Here is a 21,078-nt window from a genome sequence, read left to right on the forward strand (position 1 = left end):
GTATTGCGCTATCGTATTATTTCCCACGGTTGTTAAATTTCTCGCGTATTTTGAAACGAATGTTTTTTATCGAACTTTGTAATATATGCTTAACGAACGTATATAGTTAGATTAAGCGTTTAATGAACAAAAATTGGAGACGATGAGATATACGAGCTTATTGTCTTGTCATTTCGCATCAAATATTTAAATCTTGATATTGTCTTATTATGTGACGCAATTATATGCATATATATCATAATCATGTGCTTATATATATCGTGATGTTACATATGTTGTATAAGTGTTTATAACTGACTATATTACAGTGACATAGCGTAGCGTTATGCTTATTGTTGTTTGCATATTTAACATTTTTACCTTCTTGTCAATCGCCAAATTTTTCCGAAAATTATTTGTTTTACTCGTCCAGAAATCTGTTTTTTAGCGTACATATATCGGTTCCGATTTTTGATGTAATCGTGTTTTGAATAGAAATGAGAAGATTTAAAAAGGCCGAAATATTGGCATACTGACAGCCCGATATTGGTAAAATTTTTGTTATAAAACTACATCAGCGTTTTTAAATTTAATATCAGAGCCTTCTTTATTTCTTTTATCCTCCTTCAATAAGAAGAAAAAAAATAAATAAATAAATAAAGACATAATGAGTTGTAATAAATTCTCAATTATCTCGAATTGCTTGTTCTATGGTTTATTATATTATAGTGCAAATAAATTTTTATTTTCTTTGCATCGTTTTGTGTTATAGAAATACAATTGTAGATATTTTAGCTGATTTTCTTATTGTTAGAGAAATGCTTGTTGAAATGCTGGATATTAATATCTCTCTATCAAAAGTTCCGTGTCTCTATTTTGCAATTATGAAAAGATAGTTGAACTTTTTAAAAGTATTCTTTCAATACTCATAATTTCTTTATAATATTTTTTCTAATATAATAACATGATATTGTTTTTCTGAATTTGTTTACGAAAAATGTTCGTTAAGGAATCAAGTTAGCATTGAGATAAGATTTTCATATTAGTTTTTCATATTAGTTGATCACAGACAAATGCCAAGAACGAATCCTTCATTTCAAACATAATGAATAAAACAGAGCACGCTCATACACATCTTCTATATTATGTATAGAATATACACATATATTGTGAGACAATATTTTGTGATAAAGTATTACAAAAAAGACGCATTTTTCATAACGCGAGTGCAATCAATTAAAGATTAAATGCATTCTCGTTTCTCTGCAATGAAAGCTACAAAAGTTGTCAGTTATGGTTTCCCGTTATGGGGCGTTATTTTGATATATTTCTTAATTATATTCTCACATCATAAGCGCGTTAGTTTTTAAGTTGAAAACGGATGAGCAACTACGCGCACACGGATAAACCTTGCTAAGTAGCGTTCTTTTATATTAACCCGACATTTATCGTTATCAAATAGCTAAGCCTTAGAGCTGCCTTAATAGGAGATTTATTTTTTTTTTAGCTATAATTCTTCTTTGCGATTACACCTAAACTCGTTGTTGTAATTTTCTCTCTTTTATTTTTTTTTTTTTTTTTAGGTGGAGGGGGCTGGCTTTTGCATTTTCTTTCGCATAATTTATGTGAATGTTTCCTTTGCATGAATTCATGCAGAATTTTTCTTCTCTCTCTTCTTTAATTTTATATTAAACAATTACTAAAAGCAAAAACATAATATTCATTTGTTTAATATAATTAATAAATTATACGTTTTCTTTGTTACATTATTGTTTTGATGGATTTATGTGCTTTGCGTGATTTTCGTAAAAGTTTATTGTTGTGACACTAATATTGTTTATTCTATGCTGTTGAAAAAAACAATTTGATACAATAGATATAATAGAAATTAGGATATTAAATCGTATCTACATTAAATACAGCCATATGAGAAAATTATATAAATTAATACTTGATACCGATTAGATTACGGAGTAATTAGATGCGAATATCACATGCATAACTGAATGCGTATGAATAATGTAATAATTAGAAATAACAATCATTGATAATGATTCCGTTATTCGGAATAGCAATATCAATATTTTGAACAAATTGTCGACATTTCCTAAATGGCAAATTGTTAGCAAAGCACATAAATATACATCTTTTTTATAATTTAATAAGAAGATGGTTTTTTTATTAATAATTAGTATATATAAATTTATACAATAGAATTTACAATTTACTCATGGAAAAGCTTTTTAATTAGCTTCTTTTCCACCATAATTTAATGCTCCTTAAATTCATCTACCATAATTTAATGCTCATTAAATTCATATTGCTTTTTATTTGCTTGACATTATGTGAAACCAAATATCTTGAGACTTATTACAAATTTAAGCATCTTAATTAGCGAGCAATTAGCATATAATTTACATGTATGTTAAATTTTCATGTAATTTAAGAAGATGAAAGAGAAAACTGAGAGAGAGAGAGAGAGAGAGAGAGAGAGAGAGAGAGAGACTTGCAATGGAAAGCTGAAATATAGTGCTTTTATGAATGAAAAAAAAATGAGTCTTGCAATTTCTTCTGAATTATTCAATTGTTGCGGATACTGAGCAAATGAAAAATATCATGATTTTTGCATAATGCTAAATATTTATGGCTTGCACGAGCAGAACACGTGAAGTTTAGGAGATCGAAATCACATGTGCTTGACATTGTGAATTATTATAATGGATCGCGTTGGCGAATAAAGCCCCATTTCACTTTCCATTCATTCTCGTTTTTTCATGTTTATTCCTTGGGAATATTACGATTTATTGGTCCATCTATCAGTCAGACTGTAGTAAAATATAAAATCCTATTTAGATGGAACGGTTTTTAAATTAATATGTTACTCGTATAGTGTCTGCCACATAATTCTAATTGGACATTATCATGTAACTAAAATATATATATAGCATTAATATCTAATACTTTTATAAAAAATTTAAATTTATCATAATCACTTGGATTATAGAATAATTAATTATGGTTAAAAGCACTTACTTGTACACTATTAGTTTACACCATTAGTCTAACGTTATGTATATTGTTTCGCGAGCATTATTTATAAGATCTATTTTTAAAAAGAATATGATTTTCTTGAAACATTCGTGTCAAAATTATATTAAAGATTATTTAGTTTTGTAATAAAATATTTTTTTTTAATATTATTATATTACATTATATTATTACATATGCTATAAATATATGCTATAACATATGCAATTATTTAAAAAATTGTTATATTGTTATGAAAAAATATTATTTTTGAATTCTATTATTTATACATAATGCCTATACAAAGCCAACAGGAACCTTTATTACGATTTTACATTAATTTATTTAATATTCATACACTATTATATTTTATGTATGAATATTTAATCTAGCTTAAAAGCTTTGCGAAAATGGCGGTGTAATAATAATATCGGACTGAAATTACTTCATATTATGCATAAGTAAAATATAATTTTCAGTATAAAAATTATTTGCATATTTGAATGCACAATTTTTATTAATTTTTCAACAATATTTATATCACATTTGTAAGAAAAATATTACCGAGCTTTAATATTAATTAAATAGAAAGACAATAAAATAAGAATCGATAAAAAATATGTCTTTTTTTATATATTGTGTGCAATACTAACTCATAATACAAAAAATATAATAAATACATAACGTGATAATGAAAGAACACAATATATGTTTCGTGCAAATTGTGATCAAATACTATCCATGAATCTAAAACAAAAAATTACAATCGAGTACATACCTTTATGCCGTAGTTACTTTCCTCATAAATGATGGAGACATAGCTCCAACCCATCGTTAATACAATATCGACCATCGCTTTGACTTGATAATGATCGCTAGGTATTGTACGGCTAAAATATTCGAAGCGTTGTTTGTTGGAAAGCTCTGGACTTGTTGAGAAAAAGGAGACCTACAATAATAGACAAATTTCTATTTTAAATTATTTACATATATAAGGAAATTGTTACACGATTTTTAATATTGAATTTAATTGTAGCATCAATCATCGTAATAAAAGATAACCATCTCTAAATCTATTTTATAGATTTATGTTATTTGCATGTAGAAGAATTTCTGCATTATTTCCTGTGTGCATATACAAATAAGCTGAGGTAAATAACTTGTACAATATTTTCTTTTCGTGCGACACATTCTAAATTGCTATGTCAACAGTTCAAAGTATTTAGGAGTATAAAACTTTTTATCTTTTATTTTTAAATTTTATCCAAAATATTGAAAGGTCGAAAAGTATCTTTTTTTCTATGATTGATATTTGAATTTCAAGCTCGACAAATAATACTGGATATTGAGTGTTTTTTTGTTGCGTCGCGTACGACTGAATTATAGAACACGGATGTTGCGTTGGTATCGGATAATTCCATTTCTAATTGCGAGTGAGTGACTACATCTGGCTAAAAGCGAAGTAAACTTGAATCCTCTTGGAAATGGTCGACGTTTCTGATGGTTCTGAAATGGACCGAGAGAGTGAAAGCGTGTAATTTAATGACTGTCAGAGAATTACACGTTAACTTGTGTGTTTTTCTCGAAAAAGAAGTGTATCTTGGGAACGGTCAGTGACGTGAAGATAATCAGTTAATTTATATCCTTCGCCGCCTTTTGAAAAACGATTTATATCATCATTGTCGGAAAGGCTGGATGTATATAGCGACACAAAATTTCCCTACTTTTAAAGCATCTCAAAGATGCAATATAGAAGAATCTTAATATTCAAACGAACAAGAAGATATAGCGTCAAAGCTCGAGAGAGATATAAGTAATGAAAGAGCTAAGAGCCATTGTTATGAAGCTTCAAGAAATCAACAATGTAAGAGTTCAAAGACTAAAAGAGAGATCAGATTATCAAAAGGCTTAAGTAGCTATACATCGAAAGATTCGAAAATCGAAGTCCCATGAAATCGTGAATTCTTAAAGAACAAAGTTTAAAGGGTCTAATAACGTGAATATTTAAGGAACAGAGGAACAGAGCAAAATCAAATATACCTAACTGTCTAATATTTGGAGATCATTCAGAACGACTTACTCATGGATTTGAAGATTCATGGAGTAACAAGAGTATAAATTTAATCTCTCGAAGGACAAAGCGTTCAGGAAACGATGATGATCGTACGTGAAAGACATCATTTGTCTAAATCATGTGTTTCATCGTAACATTCCATAATAAGTTTTACCATCAGTCATTTATCTATGGACCAAGTTCTCCCCTCTGTGTTTCCATATAATATTCTGCATTTGCCATTCTGTGGTGACGCTTATCGAAGAAAAGGCGATTTTGGGTTAGCCGCTTGTGGCAACGTGGATGATTAATTATCTTTTCATCGTGTAGGCGAGTAAATCGGCTTCTTCGAGATCAACTCGATGATACAGTCGTGTTAAAGAACTTTGACGAAGATGTACTATTTATAATTATCAAACTGGCAAACTTTTCAAATTGCTATTTCGTAGTGGAATTGTATGCTCTCCGCATTGTGGCTGAATATCGAATGGCTCGAGCTTGTATGATTCAATTTTTTATTCTACCTTATTTTTATCGTAAAATTTTTTTTTTATATTTTATAATAAATTCTCGTGGAATCGATGATCTTGCTTGCCCTCGATCGTCGTTCGATTTGTTTTAGCTAGTAACGAGACTTTTTTCAAAATATTCGATCTCTGCTAGCGATGTCGATGCGTACGCATCGGATGAGTTTATGTAGTGAGAAACGAGGCGGCGTTATCTCGCGCCACGAGGATACCGACGCTATTTTTCTTCGGAAAAATACGCGTCCTATCATATATCGCGGTTGGTGCATGCTGTGGCGAATATATTTATCACGATTTGTCAGATTCAGAGTGGTTATTATCAACTCTATGAAAGCTCGCTTGTCCAATCATATAAATATCAAGCTGCGTCGGAAGGAATATTAAAGCTTCGACTCGATTCCGCTCGTTCAACTTCATCGATTAATTATATAGCAAGTCTGCAAATTTCTTCGCTTGCTATGCTGAGATGAAAATACTGATGAAAAATAGATCTATGTGAGTATAGAGAGAAAAGTTTCGACACTATTTATGCATGACCCAAAAAATTTAAAGCTTCAAAATTATTTTTTTCTTTTTCTATCAGCAGCGTTATAAAAGTCTAGAAAATTTTAACTTTAGTAGCTTTAAAAGATGTTAAAAAAACTATGAAAATCTTCAATTTAAAAAAATAAAAATTGAAAAAATAAATTGTTACAAATACGTACATTTATATATATATATATATATATATATATATATATATATATATATATATATATATATATAAATGGACGTATTTGTAACAATTTATTTTTTGCCGAGATATATTATACGAGAATACGACATATTATATTGTTTACAGATTATTATAGTTTGCGTATTGAAAAATAGTAGCCCATATTTATCGTTACAAAGGGAATTAATCATATACGCTGTGTATTTCCGCACAATTTCAATTGAAAAGGTAGGAGTCGAATAACATATCATCTCGTGTCATTTGTGTTTTACTGTTACTCGCGAGTTAATTGAGGATTATGTGATACTAACACAGAACTGTGTCGGAATGTTTGCATTTTTTACCATGATCATTTCTGGGACTCGTACCACGTTGTAGCACGTTCTTTTGTAGAATCTAGAAAACGATGTTATCGTTAATTGAAATGAACCGGCTGTGCCCAAACCGCGCGAAATTGCAAGCCCTACTCGCTACTCCGATAAAATGGGATAAGAGGACACGTTCTCTCGAAATTATTCGCTATATTCACCAATACTTTATAACAATATAATCAGCTCAGTCCTCGTAAAGAGGATTTGATATGTTTCATATATCAGTGTTAATAACTCGAGGATCATTTCCTTTAGTTGTAATTATATTTTATACGTATTAAATTATCTCGACAAAAACAGGTAATATTTCTTGTTTATTTCTGCCAATTTTCTGATCAGTTGCGTCGTAATTAAATCTGAAAATCTAATACATTATCGCATATATTGAAACTAATTATATGCATTTTTGCCTTGCATATAATAAATTATATATAATATGACAAATTTTAAATGTCATAATATAACCACGATAAGAGGACAAACGTTTTTCAGTGATTATTTATCGCATAAAATATTCAGTGATGGATTGAGTAACAATAAAAATGCTAATGTACAACGGCCAAAGTTATAAAGTTCGGGTTAATTAAAAAATTTTACGAACGATTATAAATGTTCTTTTAATCGGATAATGTAAATCGCATCCTTCCAAAGTCTTTATAAATTGAATCCAATTACTTCCTGCGGAGATTATCTCTAGATAATGCGACGGCAAGCAATGAGTATCCTTCTTTTTTTATTTTTACGCGAAGTAATTTTTATTCTTAAAGTTTCGCATTCTTCTTTCTACCTCTTGCCGAAAGTGTTCCAATAATCGAGAAGTGGCGGAAGAAGGGTTATCAATCATTATTCAAATGTCAGCTGCGACCTCAACAGCATATTTTCAAATGGGGGAAATTTTATATGAGCGATGTGTAGGTTCTTGACGAGATGCGATTTCATTTATTTAGTTCACGTGACTCGAGCTCGCGTCGCGTCGCGCGGCTTACGTCTTGAATCTCGATCGTAATCCTACGAGCTTCAACAGTCCTAGCAGCGACGAAGAACCACTTACAGAAATTGCTGCTGAGCGTTTTCTTTTTAACTAATTCGATTCGCGAAAACCGTGACTAAAATTTATGACGACGGTGTACTTGATGCGATTAAAGCTATTCAACTTCAATTGGACAGTAATAATTAAAGAGAAGTGGCTATTGTAACGGATTTTAATTTAGGATTAGAGTAGATTATTGTTATCGTACATGAATTTTTTCTTCAATAATAATTAAAAATACATCGAAAAATATAATCTTATAATTTTTGCAAAGTATCATAAATTTTGAATTTTGAATTGTATATGAATTTTGTATATCAATTTTTTTTACTTTCAGCTCTCATTTCTAATTTTATTAACGAAAAATTTGGCATTTAATAATATAGGTACATAGAGGTTGTCGATTATGTAATTTAGATTACCTCTCACAGCATTGCCAGCATGAATCTTTGTACACGTATGTTATTGAATTCTGTGAGCCGACTAGTGTTCGCTTGTCGATCAAATTGCGATACGTATACATGCGTATGCACGCGATACTGATTGACACGAATAGCGAAGCTCTCTTTGACGTATGCACTTTCCGCTTAAGCAAGGTGTTATACCTATGTTTCTATGTCGATCGTACGTCATCGTGCTGACAAGTTGCGGAGAAATCGTTTAGCTAAGCGGTCGTCTGCAACCACTTTAGAGCGCGCGTAAATGCGACGATACTCTGTCGATGTTAGTCGCGTTTAACGTGATGAATAATACATTTTCCGTTGCGAGATACTGCTACCAATATGAAAATACATCTTTCATGCCGCGCGCGAGAATATGCCTTGAGCGATGCGCGAATAGCGCATCATATTAATTTTTTCTTTTTTTTTTATCTTTTTGTTGTGTTACAGCAGATACAAAATTTATCGTCGATCGATGTATAATATTTTGGAGAAATTCCATAATCATCACGATACCCAAAAACAATGAACTTTATTATATTTAGTAGAAACGTTACGACATATCAGAATTTATATTTAGTAGAAACATTATGACATATCAAGATTGATTATCTTTAAATGATGAAATGTCATTCTCAAAGATAAAGTTCTTAATAATTGAAACGTGTTCTTTGTCATTTGGGAGAAGAGGTCGACTTTAATCAGACCTTGCCACGAATCGCTGCGAAAGTGACGAAGATCGAGCGGTTTCTGATCTTGCAGAAGCGTTATAAATATGGATAAAGTGAATTACTAACTTGTATGAGGAAAAAATGTGAAAAAGTTTATGGAATAAGTGGTACTTATCTTTTTTTCGATCGAATAAAGCTATTATCAGACATGAAAGAACGTTACACTATACAACAACTATTTTTAACATTCGAGTTTAAAATATTATGAGTTAATAATATTTTTTTTTGAAAAAATTATAACAAATTATCTGATATAATAATATAGGTTACAAACCAGAAAAATTAATATTATAAATATCCGCTATTTAATTCGAATTATACTATGAATTAACAAACTATATTGTCTTGTAACTGTCATATAATAACCATGTATAACCGCGAATAATTGATTTGAAACAAGTTTGAAGAAATTTCGTTTAGTTCAACGAAGTAATGGCAAGTTTAAAAACTTAAATTTTTTTTTTAAGAGTACTTCCTACATCGATTCTGTGCCTTTAAGCAAAAATATGAAATTGACTGGGTCGGAAAATTCATAAAAGTTAGCCACTTTTTTTCGGAATACTACGTGATGAGTAAAAAGCGATCTCAGTTCATGTCACATACATTCTCAAGCAGTTTCCTAGTTTAACGCAACGTAGACGCGACAAGTTTCATAAGACTGAGTTTAACAGATGCGACGCGACAGGCAGAAGTGCCACGAAAGAAACTTATCTTGTAATATAGCTAAGTTAGAATATAAGTTTTTTAATCTGCGGGCAACAATCACGACAAATAAAAAATTTCTAACAAGAAATTGTCAAATTATACATTTTTTGTATTTAAATAACATGAGTTTCAATATTATGAGAATTCTATTTGACTAATGAAAATGTTGGGCCGTAATATCGCGAGATGTATTCAAAGTTAAATTTGAGTTTTGCGTCTATTAAATATTAACAATGTATATTCTTAACTGTTAAAATATTTACTTTTGAAATGTGTTTGCTATACGTTGTACATAATAGATATATTTTGCATAATAGATATATTTTGCATACAATATAAAATATATTTAAAAATTATATATACATAATATTTAAATAATATTACATTATAAATATTTAATGGATTCTTCAAATTGATCTCAATGCAGCCTTTTGATAAAAAAAATGATAAAAAAATTTGTTAAATTTAGAAAATTTATGTAAAAAGAAAATATTTTATGTGTATCTGTATTTTTATTTTTGGGCATTATTTTTATATCTATTAAGATTAATATTTGTTCCTAAAATCAGAGTTTGAAATTTATTTGGTGATATTCGATATTATTATTTTTTTTTATACAAATGCAACTTTATACACTTTAGAATATCATTTCTCTCAACTTATGAAGACGGATCGTGATGTTGCGTGTTTGTTTCGCAAATCTCCGCGTTGAATCATAGAAATAGATAAAGAATCCCACCGCAGAATTGAACTAAATTAAATCCATTGCCGTTTTCCTAGACTTATATTCTGCCTGATCCTTCCCGTCTTTCCTTGAAATCCTCGCGAAATCTCTTTCAAACTCCGTCGCTGTGAATTCTCAGAGACATGAATCGACGACAGCCGAGTTTTCGTCAAGAAATCGCTCTTTGCTTCAGACATCTATAACTCATTCGAAGAAAAAAAGTCTTTATGTATAAGTTATACATTGCTTTTCATGAGAGTATTTCAACGTGCCAGTTAACACGCCCCCTTGATTTTGTGTTTAACGTATCACACACAAAGACTTTAATAAAATATTTGAAAAAAATTTGCAACGTATATGTAAAGAGTATGTGCGCATCTTTTTCTAACAAGTATAAGCAATTTATTTTGTTATCACGTATCAATCTCGCTCGACGAGAATTAAGGATCGTTATCGTCTCATTGTATTAAATCGCTGTATTTCGATCTTTTTTTAATTAAATTTTCTTCAAACTTTGCATATAAATGCACATATTATCGAAGTTTGACCTGTAGTTTAGCTATTATGATGAGAAACTCGACTCGTTGTAAAATGAGATTTTCACAATATGGATCGTATAAGCAAATTAATTTTATAACTTGCATATCAAGAACAACTATTGAATAAAGCAACACTAGATGAATTATTATTAAAACAGTTAGCTATACAATCTTACGATTCGAATATTTTATTTAATAATTGGCAAGTTGAAGTTTGTTTTGCAATTGCTCTGTAGCAAGCATGTGCATATAAATATTAGACAAATCTGTGCATAGGTAATGATAAAGAGATATAAATAACATATAAATTTCTAATTGAAATATAGCGCGTAATGTACTATGACCGAATGTTTTTTTGACATGTGTTTAAACATATATAAAATATATATTTATATAGAATTATCGCGATGAAAAATTATTGTGTTTCTCTAAATCTGGTTAGTTTGGAAAGTGATTGTTAAATTTTGCTCTCAGTTTGCATCTTGCAGGAAATTATGAACCATAATATTGTCAAGGTTCAAGTTTGATTCACTTTTAGTCGGCGATAGTCAGCAAAATAGAATAACAGAGAGTTAGTAAAAGTTTAATAAGCAATACGGCACTTTCGCGGTTGGACGGATAATTACGGTAGCGTTACAGCATCTCTTAAACCTCAGCTAATAGAGCACTGAGAGAGCTATAACAGGCTGGGAGATTCGAATGGCTTATAAGGAAAGTAGCATTGGATGAGGTGATTTCACGGTACGAAGATTTTAAAGCGCGGGTTCCGTAAACTTGCGTCAAGAATGAAGTCTTCACGGTTTGCTGCCACCTGACACATTTTTCCTTCGTAACCTCTAGAGGCACACGAGTATTGCTTAGCTCTGAATTTTCGTGGTAGCGCACTGAAACGTGTGAAAAATATATATGGAATTTTCTACTCATCACATTTTACATCACTGCACGCTTTTGGAATACTTACTGCTATTTCATCACTTTTCTATAAAGAGCAACACTTCTGTTATATATTTTTCCCTTAATTTTTATAAATATAGATTATTTTGCATAATTCTATATATGCATATATTGTAATTTTTTTTCTATATATTTATGAGAGATATATGAAATGCTTAAAGTCAAATCTTTACACAAAAGGAAAAGAAAAAACACGAAGAAAATTTTTCTTTCTTTCATTATTTAATAACGAAAATATGCATATGGCAAAGACTACACATCATGGTAAAAATTTTACTTGAACGAGAGAGAAAGGGGAAATAATTTTCGTAGAATAATATTCTCAGTAATTAAATCGTTATTAAGATATTTTTTGTACTGGAAAAATTGAATTCAAATATGTACTTACTTGCGGAATCCTAAACAATCGTAGAAGATTGGCAACCTGAATTGATGTTACTGAACTCGCAGCACCAACGACACCACTGATCACCTTTCGTACAGCAGTTTTATTGCAGTGATATTCTGCACCGTCTATGTTGCTTATCGAACCTGAAATGTACAATAACACATCATTGATATTTGCAATTTATTTAAAAATAATATTTGAAATATTAACAATTAATTAGCTTAATAATATACCTTTATCAGTGTGTTTTATGTCAATGAAAGTTTGCTGCTAATAAATGCGCAGGTAAATTCGCATTAATACAATAATGATGTTGTTTTGTTTGTTAATATTTTCATTGCATGGGAGGTCATATAGTAGTCAGTTAATTAGTTTAGTAATAATTCGTTTTGTATGAATACAAATAGGCAGATGTTGAATCAATAAAAGGAGCCATATAATACGAACGAAATGGACATCAATGGATATCATAGATACAAATACATTTTGTACATGCAAAAACAAGTGATGTAAATTTCAATATGTTGTTTTATCTCAATATTTTGTTTATTGGTCCAGTTATATTAATATTTCATTGAATGCGCTATTTTACATAAATAATTTATGTGTAATTAATGGATTATATATATATATATATATATATATAAAATATATAATATATGATTATATATATATATGAAACTTTTAGACAGACATAATAGAATTAAATAGAATTAAAATTTATTTAATGCGTTCAATATCGTTTAATGCGTTCATTTTTTTGTGAATCACCATTATACAACTATGTGCAATAAAATTAATGAAATTATCATTAATATGTTTTGCAACAAACTCGTTATATTTTTATTCGCATTTTCTTCTTGCTTAAATTTTATTCTACGCAATTATGCAGGATAACACCTGTTGAATTGCTCGTTCTTACATTGTCTATCATTGATCCATGTGGTTGCGGATCCAATGGATGGAAAAAGTTTATGTTTGTTTTTTTGTAATAATTTCCAAAATCATAATGAGTAGTATAATAGATGTAATTTTTTTTCATTATATTTTAGAATATAATTTAAAACTTATGGTTTTACTTTAAAACTATTTAAAGGAATGTGAAAACAATGTTTTTGTCATTAGATAAACTAATAGTAACCTATAGTAGACTAAAATAATAGTATACTTAAATAAATTTTTATACTGATACATTTTGCAATGTTAGATAATGTTTATTTTTCAGTATTTCAAGTATTCCATATCTCGTCTCTATCATACATCTCATTTTTATATTGTTTTGCTGATTATTACACAGGATGCATAATATATTGGAAAAAATGTGATTTTTTTCTATATCATTTTAAAGTTCTTTTCCGAGAAGAACGTAAACTCAACATTTACAATGCGAAAAACATTGTTTGTGAGTGTTGAAAATTGTATTGAATTTCAGACACGCAGTTGTTGCCTGCATAAGAGATTAATCTGCCATTCCTACGATTTTACATTTGGAGAACGTCGTTGTTTAGCTTCTCGTTTACGCACGTGGCCCAAGGATATTTACTAATGAAATTCACTTTTATTTCTATATATAGCCAGTGCAAATATTTGCCAAAGGCTCAGCGTCGCAGATATCGAGAGGGTGAAAGTCGAACAATGACTCCTTCTTGAGAATTTCGTATTTTCCTCTTTTTAGAAGCTTCGTTTCTCTTTTTCCATTTCTTTCTCTCGCTAAGATGCAGCAATGGAAAAATTGCGATAGAAACGTTTTTCGCTCGCAACCAACAAATCAATGACAATGAATTTACATTTTGCTAGAAGTCTTATGCATTCTATGAAAATAAAGAAATGATGAGCAGAGAAAGGACTAACAAAAGAATATAAACATGAAAACGCTGCCACCTTGAGTTCTTTGTACGTCCTGCTTTTTACATTGTAAAAGACGAGACCTTATTTTCACAGATCTGCGCACATGATAATACATGTTTTCTTCTTTTGCCAAGATTATGGTCTTGAAAAGTGGGATAGGTCGATATGCGGACCGACGGACGGGCGCAATGCGAGAATGACGATAGAGAAATTTTTCTTATATCCACGTTTACGTTAACTGACGGATAAATTTGAAATGCTATAAGAAAAACACTTTAACACAATGGGCATCTGCGAAATATATCCATTACTAACATATTTCGCATATATCCATTGTTAAAATGCTTTCCTTATAACACTGCAAGTTTATCCAATCACGTAAACGCGAATATAAGAAAGATTTCTCTCTCTCCCGTCATTTATTTAAGATGTATTTCTATTTTAGCAATTCTATGATGAAAATATTATTTTCACATTATACTTAAATTGCTCATGAAATTCAATTACTTTCCTGGAGATAAAACTTTTCTATCTACATTTCTTTGTCTTTTTTTTTTTATGCAATCAATTGAAGATTAAAGACTTTGTACGATGCACACTATATATGATAATGTTAAAACGAATAATAATGATAATAATTAAAACTTGTAATAAGAAAAAGAATTACGAATAGAATAAAGAAAAAAAATTCACAGAATTTTCATCTTTCTACGTCGAGTCGAAAAGAAAGAAATTCAATGTAAGGTTTTATTGTATAATTATATAACAAGTTTTTTCATTTATTTTTATGATATCATATTTATTTAGTCTTTTATATAGAATTCAATTAATCTATCTGTAAATAACGCATATTTATTATTTTCAAAATTAAACACGGATATATATATAACTTTATTTTATCTTGCAGTCAATATATTATTGCGTCGTTTTGATATCAATTAAAATAAATTCTTTTCGTTTGTTTTATATATTCTTTAACATGAATATTTTACTCTTGAAGTATTTTATCAATTCACGTAAAAAAATAGGTCCTCCCGTTAATTGTCATGCCCAAAATAGAAACTCTCTGAGCAAAACTTACAAATTGATGGATCGCTTGATCTATTGTTATACTTATCGTAATTGGCAAACTCATTACAAAGTAACGTTTAAAACGCATTACATATATATATATATATATATATATATATATATATATATATATATGTGTATTGTGTGTGTATTAGAATGCTTGCCCGTGCACGTTCATATATTTTCGTTATATTTACAAGAATAAATAAATACATAAATAAATAAATATACGTGAAAATGCAATACAAACACAACGAATCTGTACAGAAAAATAACATGCTAGTAACATATCAATAAATCATATATATTAAAAAATATGTATTTACAAGGAAAAATATAACCTTCTTTTGCACAAAAATATATGTACATCATCTCGACATTTCTAGATCCGAAACACGATGCATTTATTCACCGACTAATTTGTGTTATTCACAAATGTACTTTGGTGCAGATTATTCCGGATAATCGATCGTCAACGTTATGAATATTCGCGCTCGTTCCTATACTCGGTAGATCGTCCTAATTTTCGGTTCATTGGCTATTACTGAAATTACGATAGCAGCCGTTTGCTGTCGGAAACCGTGCGAATTATAATCTAGGAATATCGAATAACGCTTTCTCTATTCATTCTCGCACGAACAACTAGTGCGATTTCAAAATCGAGAATTTTTTTAATGTATAATGCTATGTAGAATTGTTATTACAATCTAATGTTATTTAACTTTAAAATAAATTATTTGTATCTATCTCGATTATATATTTACTCAAAATAAAAAACAGCATATCTTGTAGAGTAGTATATTTTCGATTTGATTGAATCTGATCCAATCTTTGAAAATACATTTAAATTTAGCACACGGTTGTTTGAGTATTACGATGGCAAATCTACAAAAAATAATGATATAAACAATATAGAGTAATTTAATTTATTCTTGGATATCTAAAATATATATATATATATATAAGTTGTTGTATCTACAAATCTCTCCGTCTCTTGTATCGAAGTACTTTTTCGTGTCGCGCGGACGTGTATTGTAAGGAAAAATGAGAATGCATAAGGTGATGTTACCTAGAAATTACGTTCTGCTTTATATAGCGAGGTTTTTACTGAAGGAGTGAAATGGAAGGAGTCAAATTTGCATAAAAATACGTGATACGAAATCCCATGGGATGTTTTCCCATTATGATGCTTCTTTAACCGTCGTTAATAAATAAAAACACGCAAATTGTTTAAAATTTATAATAAATTCTTTGGATTTGAGAAAAATTGAAATTCCGATTGCCAAGATAAATTATTGCAGATAATTACTTTGTATTTTCTCTACAAATCATTCCTTTTAATTAAGAAATATCGAATAAATTCCAAAAAAATTTGCAGAACGAAATATAATTATGTTATATAGTCGCGTGTTTGGATTTCTTTTTCACAAATTTTTAAAGTCTTAACAAAAAATGATGAATGTTTGGCATTGTTTATTTGTTTATAGGCGGTTATTTTTTTTCTTTATGTTACGTCTTAAAATTATTTATAATACATTGTATCACGTGCAAAATTTCTTACTTGCAAATCTCTTTTTATCAAATCTCTATCTCTATTATTACACGCTAGCTTTCTTTTATTTTATCTTTATTGTCCGCTGTCTTTAAGACTTCTTTTTCCATTTAATTCTACTCAATAGCAAGCGCGAGGTTTATAGCTGGTGGAAGAAAAGGGAAGGCAGAAGGGAATAGATACAGTATGTTTATACATGATATAACAATTTCGTCCAATTAATTTTATCTAAATGTAACGAATTGTCAACAATTAGATATACATTTAACTTGAAACTTTTTCTCCAACCGAGAATTACGAAGCAAGAAACGAACGAAAGTGCGGGAAAGCAGATTGAATGTATTGGCGTTGATTCTACGCGTCGAAGTGAGAAATCAGTGAGAGAAATAAAATGCCGGGAAACGTGCTGAGAGTATGGTACGCGAAAAATTCGAGAAAATGAGACCGAATGGTAGCTGTATTAATTTCGATCGCGGGTCAAGATGTCATTACTATGCATCTCACGTAGAGCGGCTTCTTGACTTTCACGTTTTACTCTCGCAATTTAGAAGCGATTAATAATGATAATCACAGCGTGCAATTTCTTCGAGAGCTAAATGAAACATTTATGCTGATGCTGCTCGATATCGTTTACACAATCGTTGGAGATAGTTTCCTATCTTTCGCCAGTTCTATTATATTCTCATCGACTATTATAGTTACTTATAATAATTATATATTAAATTAAAAAGCAATTACTGTAGCGATTATATTACATCGTGATTAGTGACATTTAAAGCTTCAGCCAATCAGATAAACTTCATTCTTATATTGAATATTTTTATAACAATTGCTTGCACACACACACACACACACACACATATATATATATATATATATATGTGTGTATATGTGCATACATCTTTTTATTAGATGTATGTACATACATTTTATTAGATAGATGTAAAGTAGATATAAAGTAGTATAAAATATTTATTAAATTATTAAAGCACAAAGTAATTATAACAGATTTTATTGAAAGATTTATAAAGATAAAATTCTTTTTTGGATTATAGAGAACAAGAGAAAGATATTAATTTGTTTAATCCATTATAATTTTTATATTTATCAAGTTTTCACATTACATTTTTTTTAAAACTTTTCTTGTGTCAAAAATAATTTAAATAATATTTATTATAGATGAACAATATGTCACAAATGGAACTCATTATTTGTATATAATCCGACATAATATTACGTGTGAATGAAAACTCAATAACATAAAAAAATGGTCCGTCTTTAGATTATTAAAATGAACATAAAAATTTGAATGTTATTTAATAGTATATGTTTATAAAATTAAAGCAATATAATATAATATTTTACATTTAGATTTGATATTAATCTCAAATTATATATTAAATCATTGCACTTAAATTAAAAAATTCAAATTAATATAATTATTTTTATAGTTGAGAAATAGAAATTGCTTTATTTTCAAATTAAGCGATTTATATTTTGTGCATATGAACTAATTAGAGATTATTAATCTAAATAAGAGATCGTCTTATCAGACAAAATATAGAGTTAATAAACTGTTTAGCATAATGCCATTCACTAAATTTATATCCTTCGTATAAATATCGTATTTGTATGCATAAACTCCTGGGACAGTACATGATATATGTATATATTCTAGTGTTTCCTAAATATATATCCCCCGTGTAAGTATAGCTAGCGTATTTACACAGTTTAGTAAGATGGATGAAACCACAATGCGAAATTACTCTGTCGCTGTGATACAATCAACATCGGCGACAACCGCAAACATCGCCAAAGTGACAACAAGTTTGCGATTTATAATGACGGTAATTATTCTGAAATCTATTGAGGATTAATAAAGCTTTTTTTTGCTTCATCTGTTGCGAAGATTTTTGTGGAAAAAAAATAAATTATCTATTTTATATAATCAATTTGTTTCTCAATGTATTAACGTGTTGTGTTATATTTATTTTTGCAAAATTATATAGAAATTGTTATTGCGGCCTAGATCATGTTATTTTCGCAAACGGAGGTGAAATGTATCAAATCAAACAATAAACGTTTCGCTAATTAACACCTGCAGATATGCGCGCAAGTTTGTGTACAATACCCACGTAATCCCGTATAACATGCTGTGCATATTCTGCATTTCCTTTCCTCAGGAATTCAAGAGCGATTGTCGTCGCAACGAGCAGTCCGATCCTTCTTGACCATCTCATGCTTCACACTGGATAAACAGTTCATTTATCAAGTAGAGCTGTATGTCTTGCACATACATTAGCTTAGACAAAACACACTATATTATTAGTGTGTGAGAAATTAATCTAAAACATAACTTCCAATATGTTTCTTAACTCACTGTGCATGTAAAGCTATTATAATAATATATTAATGCTCTTTTGAAAATATATATAAATAACAAATTTGAATTTTTGCGCGCTAATATATAAATAGTTTCAAATAAAGAATTGACATATGTAGCGTTTATGAAAATTCCGGAGGTTATTTTTTTTCGTGAATTAAATATATATATAATTTTTATTGTTAGACATATTAATAATTCAATAACATACGAATTATTTGCGTTAATCCTACTGCAATTAATAGACACATTTAATTTTAAAGCATTATAACTTTTACACACGAATTTTTTGTGTTGTAGCATCTACTTATAAAATTTAATACTATTTAGCATTAAAAAATATTTACAATTTTGTAAATAATCGAATCATGAAACGATTAAGAAATCAGTTTACCAACATATGGTTCGACATTCGAGTTCTATTTTTCTAATTGTAGAAGACAAAATCAGGATTGTCTTCTATTGCACGATTTCATGCAACAAACTCATTTAATTCGAGTTATAATAAAGAGAAAACGGCACATCTCTATCTCCCTCTCTCTCTCTCTTTTTCTGAAAAACCTGTTAAAATAAAATTATTGACAATTGTAAGACATATTATCAATTAAAGAATAAACTCAATAGCGTCCTAATGTGAATAGAGGTCCTTCACGAATAGCCACGTTACTTCAAAATAATTGAGAAACTTAAATTATTCGACGAGCAGCATATTGTTTATAAATATTGAAAAATTTTTTTTTTAATAACGAAGCGCGGCAATGGATAATTATATTTGACAGTATATATATTTTTATTCATTTTCAATATTGTGTGAAATTTTATGACATTTTTGCAGGAAAAACAAATTTAAACAAATAATTGTAAAATATATATTTTAAATTTGAATTTAATTATAACAATTTTAATTAATTTTATTACGACATTTTTTATGTAGTTTTTTGATAAATGTTTGAACTTTTTTGAATATAATTTATATTGTAAATAGAAAGTATAAATATTTTCTAAGAGAACTGCATATTACTTTAGTAAAAAAACATACAAAAAAGTGTCTTTGTAATTATTTCCTGCATTTTAAAAAGATAAGTTTTATCTTATATATAGTTTTGGTCATTTTTTGCCAATTCATTGAAAAATGAACTAAGAAAGAAGTAGATCGGCAGACGATAAAACGGGGACATTCGTCCAATTTCGATGTAACGAAGCGAAAGAGGAAGTCTGCGGCTCGAAGCACAATCGTCTTCTTGCAACAAGTAATTCGAAAAACGATCAATGAAATCTCACACTCTAGCGAAATATTCTCGATGCTCTTTTTGTATTGGAGTTTTACTAAGTTTCAACGAAAGTTGTCACATTAACTTCTTCAGAATATGAGCGTCTGCTTTTTGAAGGAAACAGAACCTCTTGGCTGAGAATTCTCAACATGTATTAAAATCTTGCTTATCTAATATTTATACACATGAAAATTTCTGATTATTATTATTATTTTGATGCAAAAGAGGCGTTGTAAAACAATATAAATAATAGAATGTGCAAAGTAAATCGTGAAAAAAAGTCTCATATGCGAAATATACAAATTCGTGGAATTCAGTTTTCTTATTAATTTACTTTTTACATAAAATCAAATCTTGAAAAATTATATTTAATAGTATGTATTTTTACTGAATAATTTATATTAGCCCACATACATCTGTTATTATATTTATATTTGGCTCTTTTATTAATAACTTTGCTATTAAGATTATTATTAACAAATCAACTTTTTTTATAGTTGTTACTATTTATCGTGGTTTTCTTAAAAGTCATTTTATTAAAAGTCATTTTATTAAATTTTTTATATTTATTTGATTCGTACTTGGTCAAATAGATATTTTACTATTTTATTAGAGCTTAAGCGATATTTCTTGTTTAAAGAGAGAAGAGAGAGAATTTATTATTAAGTGAAGTATTTTGAATTTAATTATTCTGTTTATATAAATAAGTATTGTTATAACATTGTAACTATTACTAATAATTAATAATAAACAAGTTCCTTAACTAGTAC

General features: G+C 29.0%; 2 protein-coding genes across 4 annotated transcripts in view; one reads left to right on the forward strand and one right to left on the reverse strand.

Annotated features, from left to right (window-relative positions):
• Positions 1-21,078, forward strand: part of LOC126851037 (COP9 signalosome complex subunit 7) — an 80,012-nt gene that overhangs the window by 18,901 nt on the left and 40,033 nt on the right. The window lies entirely within an intron of this gene.
• Positions 1-21,078, reverse strand: part of LOC126849343 (metabotropic glutamate receptor 2-like) — a 117,774-nt gene that overhangs the window by 13,039 nt on the left and 83,657 nt on the right. For both annotated transcript variants that reach the window (XM_050591082.1, XM_050591092.1), the window contains 2 exons: positions 12,184-12,326; positions 3,785-3,955 (listed from right to left, as the gene is read on the reverse strand). In XM_050591082.1, coding sequence (XP_050447039.1) covers positions 3,785-3,955; positions 12,184-12,326 — 314 coding nt within the window. The remainder of the gene's footprint in view (positions 1-3,784; positions 3,956-12,183; positions 12,327-21,078) is intronic.

Source organism: Cataglyphis hispanica, chromosome 1, assembly GCF_021464435.1.
Source record: "Cataglyphis hispanica isolate Lineage 1 chromosome 1, ULB_Chis1_1.0, whole genome shotgun sequence".
Taxonomy (NCBI): Eukaryota; Metazoa; Arthropoda; class Insecta; order Hymenoptera; family Formicidae; genus Cataglyphis; species Cataglyphis hispanica.